This window comes from Urocampus carinirostris, chromosome 2, assembly GCF_059441175.1.
Source record: "Urocampus carinirostris isolate Australia breed hairy pipefish chromosome 2, RoL_Ucar_1.0, whole genome shotgun sequence".
Taxonomy (NCBI): Eukaryota; Metazoa; Chordata; class Actinopteri; order Syngnathiformes; family Syngnathidae; genus Urocampus; species Urocampus carinirostris.
In genome coordinates, this window is record NC_142350.1 from 59,620,108 (window position 1) to 59,646,933 (window position 26,826).

The 26,826-nt window shown below is 40.8% G+C and overlaps 1 protein-coding gene across 1 annotated transcript; it reads left to right on the forward strand.

Annotated features, from left to right (window-relative positions):
• Positions 1 to 997: 997 nt before the first annotated feature.
• Positions 998 to 21,087, forward strand: paqr7b (progestin and adipoQ receptor family member VII, b). The gene is made up of 2 exons (XM_088327343.1): positions 998 to 1,128; positions 16,627 to 21,087. The coding sequence occupies exon 2, from the start codon at positions 16,633 to 16,635 to the stop codon at positions 17,689 to 17,691; it is 1,059 nt and encodes a 352-aa protein (XP_088183469.1). The 5' UTR covers positions 998 to 1,128; positions 16,627 to 16,632; the 3' UTR covers positions 17,692 to 21,087.
• Positions 21,088 to 26,826: the final 5,739 nt, after the last annotated feature.

Sequence of the window (26,826 nt, forward strand, 5' to 3'; positions counted from 1 at the left end):
TGTTTTTTGTCAATTTTGTTTATTTGTTGGACAATTTTTGTTTGCTTTCTGTTCGTTACTTGTCGTATTTTGGTTGTTTTCTGGTCATTTTTTGGGTCATTTTTTTTGTCCTTTCTAGTCGTATTTTGTTATTTTCCTACTCAAGGTTGTACTTGTTTTTGGAAAATTTGTGTTTGCTTTTTGGTCGTTTTTGTCATATTTTAGTTGTTTTCTGGTAATTTTTGTTTATTTTTGGTCAGTTTAGTACGTTTTTGGTATGTTTTTTTGGGTCATTTTTTTGTCCTTTCTAGTTGTATTTTGGTAGTTTCATACTCAATTTTGTATTTATTTTTGGTGATTTTTTTTTGTTTTTTGGACACTTTTTGTTTGCTTTCTGTTCGTTTCTTGTCGTCTTTTGGTTGTTTTCTGGTCATTTTTGTTCGTTTTTGGTATGGTTTTTTGATTCATTTTTTTGTCCTTTCTAGTCATATTTTGGTAGTTTCCTACTGAATTTTTTATTTATTTTTGGTCAATTTTGTTTGCTTTTTGGACATTTTTGTTTGCTGTCTGGTCATTTCTTGTCGTATTTTGGTTGTTTTCTGGTCATTTTTGTTTATTTTTTGTTCGTTTTTGGTAAGGGTTTTTTTGTCATTTTTTTTGGTCCTTTCCAGTCGTATTTTGGTAGTCCCTACTCAATTTTTTATTTGTTTTGGTCATTTTTTTGTTTGCTTTTTGGTCGTTTTGTCATATTTGGTTGTTTACTGGGATTTTTTTTTTTTTTTTCATTTTTTGGACAAGTTTTGTGTGTTTTTGGTATTGGGTTTGGGGGTCATTTTTTTGGGTTGTTTTTGTCATATTTTATTCGTTTTCCAAGTCAACAACCCAGAATCCCTGAAAAAAATCAATATCGATCTCTCTCAAGGGAAGTAAAACGACTCGGAACCGACTCCAGTCGTTCACTTCCAAGAGTCGGCATATAAATCCACTTCGTTCGCGAACGACACATCACTACCGCCAAGCACTGTTCCAGCCACTGTCGTCCTCCATCCGTCTAAACTCGTCGCACAATGCTTTTAATAATTTATCCGCCAGTCAACCCTTTGTCACCGTCGAATTCTAAGACCTTGGATTGATAGCACCGCCTCACAGGTACGTGGTTTTTTTGTGAGTTTATTGAACGTAGTCGTGTGATTAAAAAAGGAGATTTCAGCCTCGAGGCTAAACCTCACGAGTGGAATGTTATCTTCGAAATTCCACACCGAACGCCCTCATGCTGCTGTGTGATGCGCGGTGAGGTTGGATAAAACCTTCCCAATCACATAAAAAAAATCGATTAAAGGAATGTATTTGGTATTTCCAGGCGCTATCAGGTGCACGATAGAATGGACTATGGGTGCAACAGGGCCGACTCTTTGCACAGTTCAACACCAACGATCTAATCATTCTTATTTATTGAAAAAAACACATCTCCTGTTGTTATAAATCAAAAAAGACCTGCACGCTACCAATACAGAGAAGAGGGAAAGGGCGTGGACCATGGATGCTTATTCTTACGTAATCTTCTGTTCACTAGTGTGCGCGCTTCCCACTCAAACGGACACACGTGAAATCCATCAATCCATCCATTATCTGCACCGCTTTTCCTCATTAGGGTCGCGGGGGGTGCTGGAGCCTATCCCAGCCAGTCGCAGGGCACACAGAGACAGACACCTACTAGCTAATTCACACCTTTGGACAATATGGACCGGCCAATTCACCTGACATGCATGTTTTTGGAATGTGGGAGGAAACTGAATTTCCCTGGAATAAACCACGGGGAGAACATTCAAACTCCACACGGGAAGGTTCGATCTCATGAGCTCAGAACTGTGCCGCAGAGGTGCTAACACGTATATCCATCCACTATCTGCACCGCTTATCCTCAGCAGGGTCGCGGGGGTCCTGGAGCCCATCCCAGCTAACTCCGGGCAGTGGGCAGGGGACACCCTGAACTGGTTGCCAGCCAATCGCAGGGCACACGGGGACAGACAATTCGCTCGCTCATTCACACCTAGGGACAATTTGGACCGGCCAATTAACCTAACTTGCATGTTTTTTTTGGAATGTGGGAGGAAACCGGAGTGCCCGGAGGAAACTCACGCAAGCACGGGGAGAACATGCAAACTCCACACCGGAGGTTTGATCTCATGACCTGCCCTCGTGAAATCCACGGTTCATAAATCTACTGCTAATAAACACCTATCTATCCCAATTTGCACGCTGTTAAATGAAAGTGGGTGATCTGATCAGTCTCTACTAATACTGCACCTTTTCGTTCCACCAGATGTGAATAATTGAATTTTGTCATGGATCTCTTCCACACACATTTGAATTGACTGACAGCGTTCGTACGGGTGCTTAAAATCCTCAAAAATGCTTGAACTTTGAAAAGTGTTTGGGTTTCGGGTGGTGTGCTTGTAAATGCTTGACATTGTTGTTTTCTCAACAAGTCTGCTTTTAAAAAATGACGCCAACACTGCAATCTGGTGGCTTCGTTTTGCCATTGCTTTTCTTCTTCCCACATGATATAGCAGCAACAGGCATTAGTTTGTACGGCATTGTCCCATGAAGAGTCATTGCCCCCTAGGGGCCGTGTCCAAGAGGACAGGTGCATGCTCGACCTAAACAGGGTACTATGAAATGTGTAGTGCAAGGATTATGTATCAATAAATGGAAATTTATTATGGGTCATGCAAAAAATGAAGGAAGCGTTTCCCAGCGGTAAATAGTAATGGGAAGAACTTCCTGCAACTTAAAATGTAAGGTTGCACTTATAAATTGCAGATATATTTGTGGCTCTGCAAAATATATGGTTCAAAACAGATTTCTTCTTTTAACGGTACTGGAGAAATGGAAAAATTGGCTTTGAAAGTCCTTAAAAAGTGCTTGAATTTGGCCATGAAAGCAGCGTTAGAACCCTGGAGTGAGCTATGTAGTAAACCTGCAATAAACGGTTGTACCCTTATTAAATTTTAATTAATCTCACATTAAGACTGACTGTGTAAATAATGTGTGTTAACAAGTTTATACTAGGAATCCATCAAGACGTTGTCGTTTGCTTGTCACGGTTGCCCATTGCTCTCACTTGGCCCCGCCCATTTGGCGTTAGCTGCGGCTCGTTGCCTTCTATTTAAGCTCCTTGCTCTCACTCACCCCTGGTCAGTCCGTCAACGAACCTCTGCACCCGCAAGACGTGTGTTTTGACTCTGTCCGGTATCCTGCTTGGGAATCCTGTCCGGTATCGATTCCGTCTATCTGGTCTTGTTTGATATCTGACTCCAGTCTCCCGTGTCTGATATCGATCCCGTCTGTCTCGTCCTGTTTGATATCTGTCTCCAGTGTCCGGTATCGATCCAGTCTGTCTCGTCCTGTTTGATATCTGACTCCAGTCTCCAGTGTCTGGTATCGATCCTGTCTGTCTCGTCCTGTCTGTTATCTGTCTCCAGTATCTGGTAATGATTCTCTCTGTCCTGTCCTGTCCGGTGTCGATCCCGTCTATCTCGTCCTGTTTGATATCTGACTCCAGTCTCCTGTCTCTGGTATCGATCCCGTCTGTCTTGTCCTGTCTTACATCTTGCTATAGTCTCCAGTATCTGGTAACGATCCTCTCTGTCCCGTCCTGTCCGGTATCGATCCCGTCTATCTCGTCCTGTTTGATATCTGACTCCAGTCTCCCGTGTCCGGTATCGATCCAGTCTGTCTCGTCCTGTTTGATATCTGACTCCAGTCTCCAGTGTCTGGTATCGATCCCGTCTGTCTCGTCCTGTCTGTCATCTGTCTCCAGCATCTGGTAACGATTCTCTCTGTCCTGTCCTGTCCGGTGTCGATCCCGTCTATCTCGTCCTGTTTGATATCTGACTCCAGTCTCCCGTGTCTGGTATCGATCCCTGATATCTTGCTACAGTCTGCCGTATCGGGTATTGATTCCGTCTATCTCGTCCTGTCTGATATCTGACTCCTGTCTCCAGTATCTGGTATCGATCCTGTCCGGTATCGACCCCGTCTGTCTGGTATCTGGTATCGATCTTGTCGGCCTCTGGCTTCCTGTATTTCCACGCCGGACTTCAGTCTTACTACTTCCGCCCAGCAATCGCCGAAACACTGGCGTTTGTGTTCACGTGCATGACTTCCCCATTCCCGTGAAATAAAGCTTGTGTGAAAACGTTACGCATCTGGGTCCTCCTCCTGTTCTGGTTCTGACACGGCTACCAGTAACCGAGACAATCCGGATTAGAGCCGAAATTGGAAGGACAAGATCGGTCTACCAAAAAAACGTTTAAAACAAAAATGGTATTCTTCTTCTCGTACAAAAATTGTTATCCGGCGCACACAATTTGAAATGATAAATTTATAAAAATGGGAGGAAAACTTATGAATCTACAGGTGTGGGTTCATAAATCTGCTAGTGTAAAACAATAATTGATCTCATTCTACACAATGTTAAAGCCCCTGAGTGTAATATTGGATAACTAGAGGGCACTGTTGTCAAATGCGAATAATTAATAATAATAATAATTTCCTTTGTATTGTCATTCTTTGTAACAATGTACACAGAACGAAATGTCGATACACCTGACCCGTTGTAGCGAGCCGATGCAGCCGCAGCCAACAGAGGGCGCCGCCATTTTACCAATGTTATAAGTCTTAGATATGACTCGGCCGAGGCGCGAACCACCGACCTCCCAGTCTCAAAGCGGGCGCCCTACCATCTAGGCTACCGAGCTGGTTATAAAACTGATACCAAAAACACGACGGCGATCTAATTAGGGATTCCACTATGTAAAAGAAATACACATTCCTTAACCTATGTTTTTTTGTAGATGAAATTTAAAATTGATATGATAGTTCAAGTATGTTTTTGCCTAATAATTTAGTTTTTTTGACTGAATTCCATTTTTTTTCTTACCACTAGGAGGCACTAAATATAACACACTGTCCCTTTAAAGGAAAATAAAAGTCAGTGTTCTGATGAGTCATAAATACTGCACCCATATTCCCACCTCATGCGGAAAAACTGGATTTTGTCACACATTTGCTTCCAAAGACGCTATTTAGTAAACCTGCAAGAAACGTTTATACCCACATTAAATTCATATTTCATCTGAAAACTATTTTGTTGATAGTGACTAAAAAATGTGAGCCGTGTATTCAAAAACAGTATGTAATGCAACAGTATTGCGTTATAACGAACAGTCTTGGGAAATATCCCCAAACCGTTGCAGTAAAACTAAATATTGCAAGAAATGCTGTAGTATGGCAATCAAGCATCCTACTATTGCCAGGGTTCCCGCGGATCCTTGAAAAGTCTTAAAAGGCATTGAATTCATTACTTCAAAATCAAGGCCTGAATTGGCATTAAAATGTCTGAAATCCGATTTTTGAAAGTCTTAAATCTGAACACGATGAGATTTATAATTGTTTTGACAAATGATAAAAATGCTTCATGATTGTAGCAGAAGAGTTTTTTTTGGCATTAGTAGTTGTCTGCTAGTTTTGATTGAGGGTTGGGTAGGGTTACTTTAACCTGATTACTTTCGATTACTTTTGGATTACACCAATATCAAATATGCTAAGAAAAGACAAAAGAAACTAAATATGAATAAAATGGCTAAATTTTGTGCAGGCTTGGGGAGTAACGGAATACATGGAACGGCAAAAATGATGTTGGCAAGCTGTTTGGATTTATTTTCATTTTATTTCTGTCGCATTTTATGTTCGTTTTGCCGGAGATCAAAGAGATCAAAGCCAGGAGAGAAAGCTTACCACGTGTTGTGAGTCATCATTTGATTCAGATTTAGTTTCTTTTGTCTTTTATTAGCATATTTGCTATTGGAGTAATCCAAAAGTCATTGAAAGTAATCCAGTTAAAGTAACCCTACCCAACCCTGTCCATGAGGTACTGTAAACTTCCTTTTTATTTATTGTTTTTCATGTCTAAAACTTTGGAGAGTGCTATGTAATAATAATAATTTCCTTGTATTGTCATTCTGTGTAACAATGTACACAGAACGAAATGTCGATTGCACCTGACCCGTTGTAGCGAGCCGAGGCAGCCGCAGCCAACAGAGGGCGCTGCCGACCACTTTTTAAGTCTTAGGAATGACTCGGCCGGGGCGCGAACCACCGACCTCCCAGTCTCAAAGCGGGCGCCTTACCATCTAGGCTACTGAGCTGGATGAAAAGTTTTCAACTGGACCAAAATGTAATTTAAAATAAATTAAAAAAGAATAAACATTTGTTTAAGATTGTCTCTACAGACAGTCCCCTACTTACGAGCATTCGACTTATGCAAAACGGTAGATATGAAAATTTTTTGGGGGGGATGTCGAAAAATATCCGGACATTGCTGTAAGTTAGATTTTGAATATTGTGCACCTTTTACCAAGTTGAGGACATTACTCTAGTGCTTCTTTCCTCCGTGTGGCACTGTCAGATGTCACCCAGCATCCACCCGAAGAAGAAACCCAGCTTCTACTTCCTGGTTTGTGTGTATACACACTGCACTGTATCTCTAGCACGCTGAGAACTTTGACGTCTTTATTGTTTAATATCTCGTGCATCCATTCAATATGGTTGGTGTAAAGAAGAGGCGAGCCGTTTCCTTTGAAATGAAAGCAGAATAAGAAAGCTTGATGCGGTTGAGAAAATGGTTGGATGGCTTTTTTTTTCGTCCACTTTTTACCACGGGGGAGGAAATTGCCTAACTTTTGAAGCTCATCTTCTAAAAGTAAGTTAAACTTAACTTTATTTATCTTTTTAGAGCTTATTATTTGATGAAATGTTTAAATTTTAGTACAAAAAATACAGGCTACTTATACAAGCCTTAAACATACTTAAAAAAACCTTAAACATACAAAAAAATAGCACGGAAGCAACTTACGAACAAATTCAACTTGCGAACGATCGTTCGGAAGTAGGGCAGGGTTTGTCATTCATGTTGTTTTTTTTTTGTTTTGTGGGTTTTTTTGTCATCTAGGTTTCAAATTTGATTTCTAAAGGCGTTAAAAAGTCTTGGATTTAACTTTCCTTAAGCTGTAGCAATCCTGTATTCTGTTCCAATGATCAAAATACTATTCAATTACTAGATTTGTTCCAATGATGTGCAAAAATGTTGAACAATATTTTCCGAAATAAAACCAATTTGCTGATATCTCTGAAGCTACCAAAGACTCAGTTCTCGGAAGACTCTAAAAATGATATGTTTAAGTGTTTACATTGAAATTTCACAATTTTGATTGGTTAGTTGGCTTCATTTGTAAAAGTAACATCCACAAGTGCAGGAAATAGATTAAATTTGGGGGGGAAAAGTTCTGAAAATTCAATTTTGTGAGGTTTCGATCTGCAAAGAGCCACAGTACATCTATTCTTTTTATTCAACAGAATTGTTTCTTTGTCAGCCTGAACAATGAATCCACTGTAAAACATTCATCTAAGTTGGATGCATTACAATCATCCTTATAATCATTATTATTGTTGTATCTTGGAATTACTTGTGCAACCCTTAATTTTCTAAATCCCTCGATGCAGCAATATTTTGTGAAGGGTTGTCTTCCTTTGAATTTCTTAGTGACTCTTTGAGAGGACCGTTCTATCACTAAGATACTACAATCTGAGAATACCGCCAATCCTGTATTTCCAGTTCATACCATTTCCCAAGATCCATTGTTGTAAAGTGTTTGTGACAAAATACTTGCATGTACTGAATGGAGAGGTTACAGACCAGGGTTCTCCAACCTTTTTTAAGCCGGGAGCTACTTTTTTTCACTAAATAGCGCAGAAGGAACCAAGTTTGAGATGCATCTCTAAAAAAAAATGTTATTACTATGTTGTTACTATGTTATAACTATGTTATTACCAGGTTCATTATTGAAAGTAGGGTTAAATGGGCTCAGCCAAACACAAAAAATATATACCGACAAGCAAGTATTTTTAAGGCTTGTACAAGTTGTTTTGTCTAAAAAAATAAACATTTCATAAAATAATATGTTTAACTTACTATTGGAAGATGAGCTTCAAGAGGTCCTCCTTCGTGTTAGAGATTGGCCGAAAAAAAGCGTTCCGACCATTTTCTCAACCGCATCAAGTTTTCTTATTCCACTTTTATTTCAAAAGAAACGGCTCGCCTCTTCTTTACACTTTACACCAACCATATTGAATAGATGTACGAGATATTGAACAATAAAAATGTCAACATTCTTTGCATGTTGGAGATAGTATAGACTGTATTGAATGTTTACACACGAACTAGGAAGAGGAAGCAGATTTTTTTTTTCTTCGGGTGGATGCTGGGTGAGCTCTCACAGCGCCACATGCCGGTAGCGGCGGAAAGAAGCACTACAGCACTGTCCTGTACTCTGAAAAAGGTCCACACAATACAAAATCTAACTTACAGGAAGGTCCGGATCAATGTTCCCACTAAGCAATTGCGCACTGCCTGCACAATTGCGCACTGCCTGCACGTTCTCAGCGCACAAAAAAATCTATCCAGCGCAATATTTCCTCTAAGCTGCATGTATGCGCAATTGAGCACTACCCAGAGCTTTTCTGCGCACAAGAAAATCTAGCCAGCTCACAAAAATGAGGGCTCAAAATTGCTAATTAAGAAGCGAATAAAGTCAAAGTTACGTGCATGACGTTGTGTTCTAAATGCGGTATTTGGAAGTCAAGGTCGAAGTAGAACGAAGTTGAGTAAAGTCAGTAGAGTTTTTCAAGAACCGGCTTCTTCGGCTCGCTAAAAGCGTCTTTCAGGTCCTAAACAGCTCTTCGGGTCCTAAACAGCTCTTCAGGTTGTTTTTGCTTCTTTCATCCCTATATGACCAAATATTATGTAAAATTATGCACAAACTGACTTAAAGGAAGGGGGAATAGAACAAAACAGAAAAAAATACCAAAAGCTGAGAAAAAAAAACAAAAGGAAGAGAAAAAAGAAGGAAAAATTCAGAAAAAAGCCAGAAATAAAGAAAAGAAACAAACAAAGGTATAAAGTAAATAGAGAACAAAAATAAAAAAAAGTAACAGCTAGGAAAAAATAAACACAATGGGATTTTTTTAAGGGAATTAAAAAAATTAGAAAAAAACAGGGAAAATGAGGAAAAAGTTTGTGTTGCATTCAAATAATTTCGAATAATACCAAGTCAATCTTGTTGCCAACATTGTACTTCCACTAAAAAATGTAATTAAATACAGTTGTGTATCGTGCAACTGACTAAATAAGCCCCCAAAAATGTTAGTATTATGTGACAAAAGATACCAGGAATAAAAGAAATGGAAATCTTGTGAAAGAATTGTAAAAACAAATGACGTTTGTAGGCCGTACAACCTATGCAATAATACATTAGTCAATTCATTCAAAAGTGAAAAAATGTTTTGCATTGCCGGAAACTCGGCAAAATGTAACGTGATGTCAAGTTTTGGACATGTTTGATAATTCATTATCTTGCCACACTTGGGATTATGGTTGCTCACTGTAGTTTCAAGCGTTGCTCACTGACTTTGTGTGAACGCTCAGACCCATGGAAAATTACAGGGAACATTGGCCTGGATATTTTTCCACATGTTCGTATCTACTGTTTTTCGTAAGTCGAATGGTTGTAAGTGGGGGAGTGTCTGTACTCAGGAGTGAATGGGGGGCCGGATGAAATCTTGCAACAGAATAGGTCCGGCCCGCGGGCTGTATGTTCGATATACCCGCTTTAGAGTGTTATGTCTGTAGGTTGTGAGAAGAGCTTGACATAACAGGTTCTTAGACAGGTTTGGTTTCCAGGAATGGCAATAGCACATCTGATAGTCATAGTGAAGCTTTGACTTTGCATGCTGAAACTCGCCTAGATGCTCCTCACTGATCAAAAGGAACCTTTTTCAGGGTTTGTATAACTTTTTCGTGGACCAATTCACGCACTTTGTAAAGGACTTTCAAAGCCAATTTTCCGATTTACTCCATCACCATTAACAAAAATCTGGTGGGAATCCTGTATTTTGCGGAGCCACAAATATGTTTTCAATTTATAAATACGATTTTTAGATCTTGAGTAAATTTGATTGGCTCCCGATCAGTATTTGAACCCAGTCCTGTCTGTCCCCTGTTGTCAGTCCGTCTGCAAACCTCAGTGAATACTAGGCAAGCCTTTTTCGACCCTGACTCCCACCTGTCCCGTTTTCTGCTCCCGTTTGTCTCTGGCTTCGACCCGTTTTTGATCCTGACCACGTCTGCTCTCCCGTCCAGGCTTCCGACCTCTTTTTGTCCCCCGACTAAGTCTTCTCTCCCGATCCCTACCACGTTTTTGCTCTCCTGTCCCGGCTACCGACCCACTTTTCCGTCCCTGACACCGCCGTCGCTCGCCACGGAAGAGCCACTTCCGCGTTCTGAGCACAATCCAATTACCAGAGCGACTTGCTTCCCGCCCTTTCTCTTCCCTCCAATAAAAACTTGTGAGAAACGCAACGCAACGCAAGTGGGTCCTGTCTCCATTCTGGTCTTGACAAATATTTAGCTTAGATTTTCAATTGTAGGAAGTTCTTTCCATTACAATTTACCACTTCCTTATTTTTTCAATGGCCCATAAGTACATGTCGATAATCTATTACGTAGTCCTTGGACTAATACACATATTTCATAGTGCTCTGTTTAGGTTTACCATTGCACCACTCCTCTTGGGTGCAACCCGTATGGGGCGATGACTCTTCATAGGACAATGCAGTACAAACTGATGCCAGCTGCAGTTGGTCACAAGGGTAGAAGAAACAAAATGGCAAAGCGAAGCCACCAGAGAGCATTGTCAGCGTCATTTTTAGGCAGACTTGTTAAGAAACATGGGAACAATTTCAAGCGTTTGAGAAATTCACCCGAAATTCAAGCATCCTTTAATTCCTGAAAACACAATATTGAAATTCAAGCATTTTTAAGGATTTCAACCACCCGTACGAACCCTGCTTGTAAGATGAAAGTTTGGGTCTTGAACTTCCTTTGACTTTTACCATTTCTGACCCATCCTGGATCTCTGTACTTGTAGATCCATGACTCTTCCAAATAAAAACTGTCTAATCGGTGTCATTGTCACTAGGGCTGCACATTTAACAGAAATCTAATCGATATTGCGATGTGCTGTAGTGCGATAGTGTAATCGCAAGACACTGCTTTTTTTCAAATATTTATAGTTTCATGTCTGTGAGTGATTGAGTGTTTGACCAACCAGAATTGTCACAGTTCGTATTTTAACGGCTCCGACCAATCAGAGGCAAGTTTTAACCGCACAAGCCAATAACGGCGAGGCAAAGTTTGCTAGCACAAAATATGCCACACATCGTTGTGTGAGCAGACAGCAACCATAACAAGGTTCCCAGAAGAGGGCACTGTTTTTTAAGGGTTAAAGCATGTCAATTTGATTATCCATCAGGTCTTATTTTTAGGACCATTTTTGTATTTGTTTTTAATACAACTTGCATGGAAATGTAAATGACCAGCTCGGTGGCCTTGGAGGTAGGGCGCCCGCCCCGAGACTGGGAGGTTGCTGGTTCAAGCCTCGACCGAGTCATACTCTTACAACATTGGTACTCATTGCCTCCCTGTTTGGCGCTCGGCATTAGGGGTTGGAATTGGGGGGGGTTTGGTCACCTAATGACTCCCAACACAGCAGTTGGGTTGAGCGAGGGGGCTGGGAATCCCCTCCTCTGTATCAACCTCCCAGAAAGAGTCAGAAATATGAATGTGTTCTTGACTCTAGCCACCTCCCACTAGGGGGATATGGCTCTGATATATACGTATATATGTGTGTGTGTGTGTGTGTGTGTGTGTATTATGTATGTATGTATGTATGTATTTATGTGTATAATGTATGTATGAACATGGAAATGTGAATTAAAAAAAAAAATCGTTTTTCTCCTATTGGGACCAAGCTACAAAAAGTCCTAGCATCTCATCTCATCTCATCTCATCTCATTAGCCGTACCGCTTATCCTCATTAGGGTTGCTGGGGGGCTGGAGCCCATCCCAGCCATCTCCGGGCAGTGGGCAGGGGACACCCTGAACTGGTTGCCAGCCAATCGCAGGGCACACAGGGACAGACAACTCATTCGCTCATTCACACCTAGGGACAATTTGGACCGGCCAATTCACCTGAAATGCATGTTTTTGGAATGTGGGAGGAAACCCACGCAAGCACGGGGAGAACATACAAACTCCGCACAGGAAGTCTGGAGCTGGATTTGAACCCACAACAGGTTCCCATGACATGAACTGTGCCGCACAAGCGCTAACCACTGCGCCGCCGTGCTGCCTAAGTCCTAACATTTAATGTTAAATAAAATATAATTCAAGGGGATATTTCTGTTTTTTTCTTTTTTTTTAACAACACAGTGGCGTGTCATTTTGACCTGACGACAACAGGAGGGTTGAGTACACACAAAAAAATACGGGCAGAGAAAATGATCTTTTCTCATAAAATCAAAAACTGCATCAAAATTGCAATACTGGTCTAGAAAAATCGTTTAGTTTTTTTTCCCAAAATCGTGCAGCCCTAACTGTCACACCCTTTCTTAAGAGCTCAAAGACCAGACGCGAATTACACATGTCAATAAAAGCAAGTTGGAACGCATTTTGTACTCCTAGAAGATGAAAACACGTAGTCTGAAATGTATCTTGTGAAAAATTTCCTGGAACAGTTTCGAAGTAGTACATAGAGTTCCAAACGCCATCTCTGAAAGAATGTAAAAAAAGAACTGCATTCTTAAAAAAGAACAAGATTCTGTTGCTTAAACCTACGCTATTAAACCATCACAACCGTATTATTTCCTTGTTTTTGGAGCTAACACTTTGGTAGATTACTTCCCCCTCGCCATTAAGCCACTCGAAGTTCGTGAAACCGGTGACGTTGCTCAGCGCCATTCAGCTTCCCTTCAGATGCCAACTTGAAATCTAATTGGCTACACCAACTGCTCTCTCCAAGACTGATTGTATTGGCCAGAGCCTGCAAATCTCAATTTGAAGGCCTCAAAGTAGATTGCTGAGCCTAGCGACAAGTAATGACGGACATTTGAATCTGGAAGCAGAACAACCAGGTAGTAGCAATAAAAGGAAGCTGATGGATAATTTTGAATTATTTTGTAAGGACAAAATATAACTAACATCACATCACTAGTTTGGGGGCCAGCAAAGAAGCCCCACCACTGCCGTAATTGAACAATGATTGATTAGTGGGAAAATATCGCTGACCACATTTACACAACATTAGATGCAACAAGAATCAAACTCGGATCAAACCGTGAATCCTAACCACTAGACTAATGGTCTACAACACGGTGCCTGCGGGCACCAGGGTTCCCCCTAAGGTTTATTTTTGAAATATATACCAAATTTGGTGCCCTTTTGCGCTAATTTGTAACAAAAGTAGCTCTCACCTGGAAAAAGGTTGGAGATGCCTGCACTAGGCCAGTATTTATGTAGATGACATAGGAAAAGGCATTCGATTAAATTTTTTTTTATATTTTATGTGGGCACCAGGGTTCCCCCTAAGGACAGCTGAGGTACCCACGGACCTGTTCTGAAAATAGCTCACCAGTGCTAGGTCATTGTTAATATCAAGAAAAATATATTTTTTAGTGTATTTCTTTAGGGGTTTTAGGGTTTTTAAACCCACTTCCAATAATTAACTTAAATAGTAACAACTAAGTAATAACATGTTTATTTTTGAAATGTATACCAAATTTGGTGCCCTTTAGTGCTAATTAGTAACAAAAAGTAGCTCTCGGATGGAAAAAGGTTGGAGAACTGGGCTGTTAGGATGAAGATGACATAGGAAAAGGCATTCGATTTAAAATAATAAATAAATTAAAAATAAACAAATATATATATAATATTTTATGTGGGCCCATGATTAAAACCAATATTAAAAATGGTAACTATAAGCACAACATCCACAAATTTTGCAATGTATTTCTTTAATGTTTTTGAAAGTTTTATTCATCAGGTAAGCGAAAGAGTTGTTTCAGTTGTCGTAGTTTTTTGTGTTTATTTGTATTTTTGGAATATCTTCACTACGTTGTTACCAAGGACAATAAAGACAATTCTAATTTAAATTTCTTAATGTAAATTCCAAGTACAATAATACATTTTGTTTTTAAACTTGTTTTACTACTAGAGCCGTTAGCACCCTGAACTATGATCTACCACATTCATGAGCATAATGCATATGTATGACTGCTACTGTGAATATACACAAACCGTGGTACCTCTTTATATGAGTACTTCTACACATGAGAATTTTGATGCACAAGTTTTCTACTTCACTTTATGAAGGGAAATCCAATTCACGAGCAGTCCCCAGGCTACCAGTAGAGATTGCTCACCGCCAATAGCTTGGCCCAGTTTGTGCATGTGCCATTAGGCACCTGATTCCATGCCCTTGGTTGTACCTGTAGAGTACACCTGTATTCCGTAGCGAGGTAGTTTTATAGATTCAGATTCAGATCTACTTTGTCATTCTAGTACACGTGTATACAGAACGAAATGTCGATACATCTGACCCGCACAGTTTCCTTCAATGTACAGATATAAATAAAATGTTGTATTGAGTTGGAGTATTGAGTACTAATAATATACTAAATAATTATGGCTATGTATAGTATTTTACAGTAGTGCAAATAGTGCAAGAGGAGCAGCTAACCAGATGTGCAAAATGGGCAGTCAGGTAAACGGTAACAATAACACTGTAACAATAAAACTGTAAGTACAATAGTGCAGAGAAACAGATGTGCAAGGAGTGGCTAGCTATAAAGAACTGCCAGTAGTGCAAAAAAGTCAAACAAAACCAACAGATGTACAGATTAGCAGCAGTTTAGATTTACTATGTGTTTGATTGACCATTTAACAGTCTAATGGCCAGGGGGACAAGACTATTGTGGAACCTGGTGGTCCTGCACCGCACACTGCAGTACCTCTTCCCAGAGGCTAGCAGAGTGAACAGTCCATGATGGGGGTGAGAGGGGTCCCTGATATAGCATCTCCTTTTTGTGATTTTAGCCATGAGTTCAGGAAAGTTGTCTGAGAAATAATAGAAAAACACCAGCCTGGTGTTCCTGTGAGTGACCAAACCAAGGAATATGATCAGGAAGCTGTGAGTGCCGATCACAAAGCCGCAAATATAAATTGATCCTAATCAGTAATGAAACTTTCTCTCCTTTTGGCAACATTTTTCGTTTTGATGGAGGTCAGTGGGTTATAGCAAAAGCAAGCACATATTGCCACATAGACATACGCCGGACCTTTGCCTGTTTGCCAGAACTGGCGGGCCCTGTATGTCGGAACGGACATCCAATGTGCTGGATGGTGGTCTCAAATCCTGTGCCTTATACGGAAATTAGGCAGCAATGACGTACGTCTGTGCTGCAATATGTGCTAGCTCTTACTGGCGGTGTGAATCAGACGTTTGAGGCAGTGCATTTGAATTAAAATCAGTGTAGTTTGCGCGGGTAGGACTAGTTGGCTGTTGGGCCGCTCATTGTTAAAAGCAAGGATCATTACCCATTGAAGATGCAATGATAAATCAAAACCAAACCTCTTGTGTTTCTAGCCAATCAGAGGGGAGAATGGCCAACTGTAGCCCATACGTCTTTAGAGTTACTGTATCAGGAAGTAAACCCATCTCGAAGGATGCTAATTGGTTTATTTGGTGGGTTACATGAGAAATTTGACGTACGAGCATAATTCAAATTGAAAGTGTTTATTGTCATATGCACAGTAAAGAACCACATTTCTCTGAGTGATGGAATTCTTACTTTGCTGTCCACACACAGGTGCCAGTGTAAAAACAGAAACTAAGAAACGTTATACATGAATGCATTAAAGAATCTTCTGTATATTAAAAGATAAAAACACAAGCTTACTTAAAATGAGTTAAGAGAATAAGATAAAACACAAGATTAACTCAAGTCTGGATGATGCTGGAATGACCTAAGCTTGTATGTAGAAACACCACTGTATTTATATTTAGCATTCTTTTCTTTTTTTTACATTTTTTTATCTTTTTTTCTTCCAACTCTGTATTTACTCATCTTCATTCATGTAATGTTTGCGTTGCGTCGTCTGCTACAAGCCACGCGAACTCCTCTTTCCACGATGCTTTTAATGTACGTTCACGTTTTGTAGCGTCATAAATTTTGTTAGCTTCCTTTGAATATTTCTTCTGGGGCTGAGGTTTTGGCTTGATTCCTAACCATTTCTCCATTTTTTTTTTGTTGTCTGTGCGTCTACTTTGAAAAAGATATGCAAATGCATGACCTTATAAGGCTCGGGAAAGTCCGGAAGCAGGAAGCTTCTGATTGGCTGCCGAGTATGGAAATTGCCAAACGAAACCGAAATTCCGAAATTTCCAAACAGAACGAAGATTTCGAAAACTGAATAAAGCAAACATTTGATTTGGAAAAAACAAACAAAAAAAAACGAAAGACGTAGGACCTGCATGCCCCTGGCGTCCGGGCAGACGTTATTTCAGACACTGAATGAAAACAAAGGCCATTCCCTCATTCATTCGATTCCAAATTTACCAAAAGAACATTTCACTCGCTTCTCGATCGCCATATCAACCCGAGTGTGTAAACCTTCCGTTGCTCTTGCAGTTCCCAATGGCGACGGTGGTGATGGAGCAGATCGGCCAGCTCTTCATCAATGCCCAGCAGCTCCGGCAGATCCCCCAGCTGCTGGAGTCGGCCTTCCCCACGCTCCCCTGCACCGTCAAAGTGTCGGACGTACCCTGGGTCTTCCAGGAGCGCCACATCCTTAGCGGCTACAGGCAGCCCGACCACAGCTGGCGTTACTACTTCCTCACCCTCTTTCAAAGGCACAACGAGAGCATCAACGTGTGGAGCCACCTACTGGCCGCCCTCATCATCCTGGTCAAGTGGCAGGAGATTTCACAGACGGTAGACTTTTTGCGGGACCCTCATGCCCAGCCCCTCTTCATCATCCTACTCACCGCCTTCACCTACCTCTCCTTTAGCGCCCTCGCCCACCTCTTGTCCGCCAAATCCGAGCTTTCCCACTACAGCTTCTACTTCCTGGATTATGTAGGCGTGGCCGTCTACCAATACGGAAGCGCGTTAACACACTACTACTACGCTATAGAGGAAGCCTGGCACGCTCGGGTTCGAGGTTTCTTTCTACCCGCCGCCGCTTTCCTGGCGTGGCTCACCTGCTTGGGTTGCTGCTACGGCAAATACGCTAGCCCCAGGCTGCCCAAGCTCACCCACAAGCTCTTTCAAGTGGTGCCCTCAGCCCTGGCGTACTGTCTGGACATCAGCCCCGTGATCCACCGCGTCTACACCAGCTACCAGGACGGAAGCTCCGACCCGGTGGTGGTCTACCACCTCTACCAAGTGCTCTTCTTCCTGGTGGGCGCTTACTTTTTCTCCTGCCCTCACCCGGAGAGGTGGTTCCCAGGCAAGTGCGACTTCATCGGGCAGGGCCACCAGATCTTCCACGTCTTTGTCACGCTCAGCACCTTGGCGCAAATCGAGGCGCTTCGAATAGACTTTGGTGAGCGGCGGCCATTATACGAGCGTCTCCACGGCGATCTGGCCCACGACGCCGTGGCACTTTTCATTTTTACCGCGTGCTGCAGTGCGCTCACCGCGTTATGCGTACGCAAACGCGTGCATGCTTCTCTCCACGAGAAATACTCTTAAATGAAAATTTGCTTCGTATTAATGTTCAGTAAATTCCGGACTACAAGCCGCCAAATTCTTGCTAATTTTTTGCTACTTTTTAAACACTGCGGCTTTAAATACGGTGCGGCTTATTCCTTTTTTTTTTTTTTTTTTTTTTTTGTGGCATCGAGGAAAACGGTGAGCTGCTCTTTTCCACAATGCATGCGCTCAATGTACAAAACACCGCGATTTATGACCCCTATTGAAGGTGAAATCGGTTGATGTTTTTGCCACTATTATTCATATAACAAGCAATGTTTTAAGCCCCGACGTACCACTCGTCCAAAAAAGGACCCTGCTTAACTAACTCGTATCCGTCCGTGGCCCGGTAACCGCTTGCCGCAGAACAGCTTCCCAAAGAAGCTTCCGGGCATTCTACTTGAGCGAGGTTGTTGGGCCCATGGTTTGTTGAAAAAGCGCCAGGGAGCCACTAGGGAGTGCCAAAGAGCAGTATCATTGCATACAGCTCCATGGCCACTTGTACACAAAAGCAGATTTTTATCTATTTTGTTGGTATTTATTAGGAGTACCTTGACGCCAAACGTAGCTAAAGATATTCACGGAGGCCTAATGTACAAGTCTAGGAATTTGCACGAAAATCGGTTATACGGTTCAGAGCCTATAAGTTGCATACAAACACACACACTCACACACAAATTGGGATTTATAAAGTGTAAGCATATTAGCCTGGCGTTTCTGAGGTTGGTGTTGCCGGCGTTGGCAACACTTGAATGAGGTTGCTTGGGCCATGGTTTGTTGAAAAAGTGCCAGGGAGCCACTAGGGAGTGCCAAAGAGCAGTATGATCGCATACAGCTCCAAGGCCACTTGTACAGAAAATCGGATGTTTATTTATTTTGTTGGTACTTATTGGGGATGCCTTAATACAAAACCTAGCTAAAGACACTCCCAGAGGCCTAAAGTACTATTGTATAAATTTCCACGGAAATCGGTTCAGCAGTTTCGGAGTCTATATATAGCCTATACGCCACATACTAACACACGCATAATCAGAATTTATGTAATAGTTAAGCTAGATAAATCATATTCTAGATATTTTGGATACATAACAGGAGCAAAACAGGAAGTTTAACTGTACTTGATGAAATATTTACAAAGTAGTCACGATATTTCAAGTTTTTCACCCATAAATCAACTCCTCAATTTATGCATCCGGATTGAACAGCAGTGGAAGTTATCAAAAACGCTACACTTCTTTCTTTCCGTTACATTGGTGTCAATGTTAGGTCACTGAGGAACGATAACAAGCAAATGCCATCTAGGCTATTAAAGCGGAACCCACCAGACAACAACATAAAAAGACGCATCTGTGTTGCAATCTGGCACTATTATCCTAAGTATGGTTGCCCAGGCGCTGTTGTCTGGAAATATAGGGTTCAAACTTACGCCACGCGTCCCTCACTTGCATTTTCTTTTGGCACAGTAGTAAAAAGGTGCTCGTCTTAGTAATCGCCATCTTGAATAGTCTCATCATCCAAAAACAAGTGATGTAAACAACTCTGAGCAGAACTAAAAAACAACACAGGTGTTCCGGGACACTGCGCAATTGGCGCTCGGCAGTAAAAGGGATAGAAATCGCTCATACTATAGACATTAATTAGTTCATTTTAATGGTTGTTTAAGCCTGTGCCTTCAAATCTGGTGCGGCTTATACAAAGACAAAATTGAGTTCTGTTCTTAAATTTAAGCATGATACTTTTTATCAGGTGCACTCTGTAGTCCGGAATTCACCGTAATTTTTTTTTGTAACCGTGACATCTTTTTTGTCTCTTTTGCCAAATGGTCAAGGTCAGTTAAGAAGCTTTTTATGAGTTAGTGAAAAAAAAATAGCATTTTTCTTTTGCGTTTGTGTCATCTATTTGCTCATATATCACTCAATTGACAATCTTATAAACGAGCCATCTGAGATTGATTAGTTATGTCTCCATGGACCCTACGGGCCCGAGCGGAAGAAATTCTTAATACAGTAAATGTATATTAAGGAAACATCATCATATTCAGTATTGTAATTATTTCTGCTTGTTTTAAAGGGACGTTGTGTATTATTTAGAGCCTTCCAAGAGTAAAAAAAAACTTTATTTATTAAAAAAAAAATCTAGTTAGCTTTCTAGCTAGCTTGGTTTCTTTCCTGCTACCTAGTAAGCTGGGTATTTGGTGCTTGTCTAGCCAGTTAGCTAGCGGAAGATGTAAGTAAATCCCCACCAAAAGTGTTTTGAATTGTTTAATTGGATACTGTGTCTTACTTTTGCGCCTCCTAGTGGTAAAAATAATTTTAAAAAAACCTAGTTTTGAAATAATCAGAAAATGATGCAGTTTGGTCACTTTGAGTCTCCGTAATTTGTATTCTTCCTTGTGCTTTGTAGCACCCGTTTTGGGTTGCGTTACACAATACAGTGGCATCTAGTGGTCAAAAATTGCACGAGTTTTCATATCTCATCTAAAAAAAAATAAAATGTACTGAATAATAACATACGGGTACTTTTTACATCCTAAAATCGCTGAACTGAGCTGTGAAGAATTTCAGCTCTGGCCGTTTGTCAGCGAATTTGTTTCATTTTTTGGGGTTAAATCTTTCGGTTTGATAAACTATCCAAATGTCCAGAAAATATATAATACAGACGCTGCCTTACTTATGAACGAACATTTGTTCGTAAGTTGCTTCGGTGCTATATTTTGTATGGTTAAGGTTTATATAAGTATGTTTTGTACTAAATAAATAAACATTTCATAAAATAATATGCTCTATAAAGATAAGTTTAACTTAGTTTTGGAAGATAAGCTTCAAGAAGTCCTCCTCCGTGTTAGAGAGTGGCTGAAAAAAAGCGATCCTGTCACGTCCAGAACAAAGGGTAGACCCAATCGCGTCACGTTTCTCACAAGTTTATTGAGATAAAGAGGAAAGGCGGCGCTCGACATCCGGTGCTCGCTGGACGCGGGGAGCAAGCCGCTCACAGAATCGGAACGTGTTCCGAATGCGGAAGTGGATCTTCCGGAGCGGGAGATCGTGGTGTGGAAGACGGAAAAAACAGGTCGATAGCCGGGACAGGAGAGCCAAAACGTGGTCGGGATCAAAAACGGGTCGTAAGCCGGGACGGGAGAGCAAAACGTGGTTGGGGGTCAAAAACAAGTCGTAGCCGGGGACAAATGGGGAAATCTGGAATGGACGGGTGGAAAATGGGTGCAAAACGCGGGACCAACGGGAGTCAGAGTCAAAGTGCTTGCCATGTAGGAAAAGAAGTTCGCTGACGGACTGACCCCCGGCTAGTGAAAGGACTGAGCTTAAATAGGACGGGGAACCAATCAGTTAGCCAGGACCAGCTGGTGCCAAACGAGCGGGCACAGGTGAAAGTCATGAGTCACCAACCATTTTCTCAACCGCATCAAGCTTTCTTATTCAAAAGAAACTGCTCGCCTCTTCTTTACACTTTACACAAACCATATTGAATGGATGCACGAAATATCAAACAATAAAATTGTCAAAGTTCGTAGCGCGCTGGTGATAGTATAGACGGTATAGTATGTTTACACACGAACTGGGAAGAGTAAGCGGATTTCTTCTCAGGGTGGATGCTGGGTGAGCTCTCACAGCGCCACATGCTGGTAGTGGCAGAAAGAAGCACTACAGTAATGTCTTCTACTTGGAAAAAGGTGCACACACCACAAAATCTAACAGCAATGTCCGGATATTTTTCGACATCCCGAAAAAAATGTTCGTATCTACCGTTTTGCATAAGTCGTAAGTAGGGGAGCGTCTGACTACTTAATAATCTCTCCCTTGTATCGAATAAACATATCATATTTTCTATTAGTATTATTTATTTTATTCATTTACTTTATTTTTCCCTCTCTCTTTCTATAGCCCTTTCTATTTCCTTGAACTCGATACCTTTGTATTATTGTTTGGCTCTATTATGCCGATTTTGTTTGGAATGATACATTGTTTAATTTAAAAAAATAAAAATGTTGCTTGTAGACTTAAGTAATCACTAATTTTTCGATCACGAAGAGATTGAAAATATTCACTTGTGTGATATTTGAGGGAATGCTTGGATACCCTAAAAATAATTTGGGCATTACAAAGTGTTACACTCGATAATGGGCGGTTGATTTCTACACTGGCTTGGATCATGGTGATTTTTACCTTGTGCTGTTAACAGTTCATTATATGATGCATTTATTATTTTTTTTTTTAGATTTGGTCTCTATTGAAAGACTAATTGTTTTGCTAACTGGTCTCCATGCATTTTTTTCGCTTATATTTCCAAAAGTATTGGAACAGAAAAGTTAATGTATTTGTTTTTCTTGTATTCCGAAAAAACATTTGTTTTTCGGATCAAGACACAAAAACACAAATGAGGTTGATTTCACAGTATTTACTTCTAGATGCGTTAAAAACACCACCCACTTTTGAGATTTGAAGAACTGAAATATCAGATTAGCATGCTTCATTTAAAATGCTTTGCCTTATTTGCTGCTGAATATTTTTTCCGTTAAGTCCCGCCCTTTTTAGCTAGTAAAAAGCATGCTCCATTGATAATTTACTCCACCTTGTTGAATTCCTTTGATACATGAGGTAATCGACTCACTTTTCTATTAATAGCCAGAAAAGGATGAAAAGCGTACATAATTCATTCTGCTGAGACGATTACGAGTTACACATCTAAATGTAAGTACCACTATAGTAAAAAGTGGAATTTTGAACCTGAGAACCAAACTCAATCCACCCATCCATTATCTGCACCGGTTATCCTCAGTAGGGTCTCGGGGGTGCTGGAGCCCATCCCAGCTATCTGTGGGCAGGGGACACAGGGACAGACAATTTGCTCGCTCATTCACACCTAGGGACAATCTGGACTGGCCAATTAACCCAACGTGCATTTTTTTGGAATGTGGGAGGAAACCGGAGTGCCCGGAGGAAACCCACGCAAGCACGGGGAGAACATGCAAACTCCACACTGGAGGTTTGATCTCATGACCTCAGAACTGAGCCCGCAAACGCGCTAACCACTGCGACGCCGTGCTGCCCAGAACTAAACTCCTTCATGTAAAATGAAAAAAAAAGGCATTGACACTCTTATAATTTTTACAAGGAAAAATATAAATCTGTGTCGGGCGCGTTACTGAAATAAGTCAGTTAGTTACTAGTTACTTGGTTTAACCCCTCAAATTGGCGCTAAGATCTCAATCCAAGATATACCCAAAGTCAATGGAATGCTGTTCTTGAACCCTTTAGAGATACTTTAACAAAAATGGAAACTGAGGCAAAATAAGGAACTGGTGTCCTATGAAATCTCCTTTGCATTTATCTATTAAACTTATCAAGGCCCCTGGTTTAAAATGTTGCGAAACACACAAACAAAACGTTTTTCTACCAATGGGGCAATATTTTTTGGATTTCTTTTCCACAATATTTCTTAGATAGACTCGGGTGACGAGTGCCATAACTAAAACTAGTATGGAAAAGTTGAGTATTAAGATACATGTTGTGTTTTGCTGAAATCATGCTGATTTTCACACTCAAAACCCTGAAAGTTCAGCATTTCCCTTTTCCCATTCCACGCCGTTGAAACACACAAAGCTCTGCTTTTGATATTTTTCTTTTTGTATTATGACATTATACGTGCCTCTAGCATGCTATATTATGTACTGTAAATGTAATATTGTGACCGATTTCCCTACATTGTAAGTGTTATGTGCTTCTCCTGAAATTCCCACATTTATGATGACTACTCTGCACATAATACCACCTGGAGGTGAATTCATTCGTCTTACACTGAAAGGAATGCAGCGCATTTCTGTTTCGTTGCCTACTTTTAACCAATTAACGTTTCAAAGTCTTCGCACTATGAACGCGGCATTTTCGTTCGGTTTGTCGGATTTGGTTATCTGTTCATCTCGTATAATGAGTTTCCTTTCATCACAGCACTCTGTTCTCGATGGTGTTTAATGAATGTGTATATTTTCCAACACTGATGGCACTACTGAAAGGATTTTGATGTTGTTTTGGAGAGAAATCTATTCTGAAAGGTTTAACCGAGTCGGTTGACTCACGAATCAACACTGTACATACCATGGCTGACCATGTTGCTAACGTTTACATGCACGATGTTCATTTTTTTGCAATTATTGTGAGTGTTCTACATCAGTGGTCGGCAACTTTTTTTGTACCGATTTAATGTCTGGCAATATTCTCAGCCAATAAAATTAGAAATAATAACAACAATAATTCTATCTATCTGTGTACCCTGTTCATATCCCTCGAAAGGGGTGACCGACAGCAAGAGAAACACAATACAAAAATGAAGAAAATAAAAAAAGGGGAAAAGTATCAAAAACATTTTGGGAACCATGGCCAACCCAAACAAGTTAAGCGCCTACTTTCGTCCCTCCAGATGAAACGGGACACAAGAAAGCGGCCGTGTCACTCGTATCAGGATGACACAACACTCTCTTCTGTCAACAGCAGGGCCCGACAGCTTTCACTGGTTTACCCCCGCCGCATCATACAGGTGCCCTGCCCAACCCTTAGAACGCGTCTAAACATCCCACTATCCTTTTACGACACCTCCTCACTCATTCCTATCACCAACAAGAGCTCTCGCTTCCACTATATTTAGACCTGATAACAGCATCCATTAACGTCAATCGCGACCTTCCTCTTGGTCTCCTTCCATTTACTCCTGCTCTGTAGATCCTCTCCAACATTCACTCCTCATCCATCCTCTCCATGTGTCCAAACCAACCGAGTACTCTCTTATCCACACAACAGCAAGGCAACAATAATTAAAAGCAGTAATACATCAGACCACGAGGTATCTAGAGCAGTAGTTCTCAACTGGTCTGACTTGAGTACCCACCATCCTACCCTAACTACTCACCAAGACCCAAATCTATGAAGAATTTCTACATTTTTAATGTATTGCATGAAAACATTGTGCAGTTTAGATAAGAGCTAATGTAGAATATCTAGTTTTTTTCAAGACAAAATAACCAGCAAAACCAAAATGATATTCCCTTTAAAGCTCGATTGGATCTAAAATGCGTCACTCAGTATCTTGGGCCATGTTTAAGAGACTCAACATGCACCAATATTAAACGAAAACTACTCAAACGTTTAGCTGGGTATACGTATTCACTGAACCTAAACAATAAACATTGCATTATGGGGAAAAATTTCCTAAGTATCAGTTATCCACACAATTACTCAAGTACGCAAAATGTTATTTCGATTAGCTTATCACTTAAATCCTCTGACACAAGTTTTCCACCCTTTTATATGTACTGTTAAGGAGACAGGACCCACTTGCGTTACGTTTCTCTCAGTTTTATTGGAAGAAAGGAAAGGGTTGCACCTATGATCCGGTGGACGCGGGGAAGCAGGTCTGTCTGAACGCGGAAGTGGGACTTCCGTGGCGAGCGATGGCGGTGTCAGGAACGGAAAAAACGGGTCAGTAGCCAGGACAGGAGAGCAAAAAGCGTGGTCGGGATTGGAAATGAGTCGAAAGCCAGGAGAGGAGAGTATACGTGGTCAGGATAAAAAAAAACTGGTCGAAGCCGGGGAACAGATGGGAGCAAAAACAGGTGGGAGTCGGGGTCGAAAAAGCTTGCCTAGAGTAAACTGAGGTTTGCAGACGGACTGATAACAGGTGACAGAAAGGAGTGAGTTGAAATAGGGACAGGGAGCCAGAGTCCGAGGCAGTTGGCGCCAAAGAAGTGGGCACAGGTGCATCACATTGGTAATCATGACAGTTAAAGGCCTGCGACCCACTAAAAACAGGTCCATGAACCTTCTTTTGTGTCGCAACCCGCAATTGAACACTGATCTAGATGTCATTAGAAAACTCATTCGATGTTGTCACACTATTTTTACTAACAGTACCACGTAGTCTCACCTTTTTTGTTATCTCGAAGGTCCAAATGATTGGTCAATCTCATTTCCAAGTACTTTTCTATTCATGGGGTATTATGGGAATGAGTTCAGCCAAAATATCGTCAAATTAAGATGATGATGAGATAAAATCCTTTGCCGTGATATCTACAATCTTAATCGGTTTGTGGATAGGATTTGGCACTCTCGCGATCAGGGTTCGATTCCCGCTGCATCCATGCTGAGCAAGTAAGGTCAGGGATGACTGACCAATCATTGCTCAGATACCCTCATTGTAACGGGCACCCAAACTTGACTTTATATTTGCACAAATTAATCAAACCGAGGCATTTTTTCTTCTTTCCGGGTGGCTCGGTGTCGGTCCGCGGCCCGGTGGTTGCCGACTACTGTTCTACATAAAATGTTTTCTCCACTTGAGTGGGGTGTACAAAAAAATTGTTACAAAAATGTGTATAAGTCTTAAAAGGGATTTTTTATATATATATTCATTAGGAGAAAATTCTTCATTTCAAGCTAGAATCAACATATTTTGGCCAAATTCGTTTTTTCTAACACCAGTGTTTCAAGTAATTATCAGATTTTGGATCTGAATTTTCCCTTTTTTTGTAATCTATGACAATGTCTCAATTATTTAAAATGCATGTTGTGAAAATAAGACCTGGAACATGAGTGATACTGTGTAAAAGTGAATGTGTTTAAGCCTCTAATGACGCCAAACTCATCTTTTGCCTTCATTATAGAAAGCAGGGTGACCGGGACCAGAATGTCTTCTGCTTCTTGAGTGTGTGACTTACTGTAACTAATGTTGGAAATGAGTAAAATGTTGCATTAACTTAAGGTTGTGGTGTTGTCTTCATTTTCTTTAAAGCCCCAGTGTGTAATCAGTGTCTGAAACTCATGAGAAAAAGTTACCGGACACCAGAGCAGACAACTCTGAAAAGTTGCCTGCCGAGCCATAAAGTTGCATGCCCCATTTTTTACAACTTGAAACACAATGAGACGACTAATCGCAAAAAAAACATGGTTGCAAAGTATTAAGGATTGATAATCAGAATATATAACAGAAAACCACTTTAAAATTAAGTTGATTATAAATCTACTTAAAACATTCATTGCAAGTATATGATATTGCTGTTTTCCATGTGCCGTCGTATGTACCTGTATTTACTCATCTTCATTCATGCAATGTTTGCATTGCGTCGTCTGT

Excerpts from the sequence above, each read along its gene's own strand:
- paqr7b (XM_088327343.1), top strand. The coding sequence starts at position 16,633 with ATGGCGACGGTGGTGATGGAGCAGATCGGCCAGCTCTTCATCAATGCC.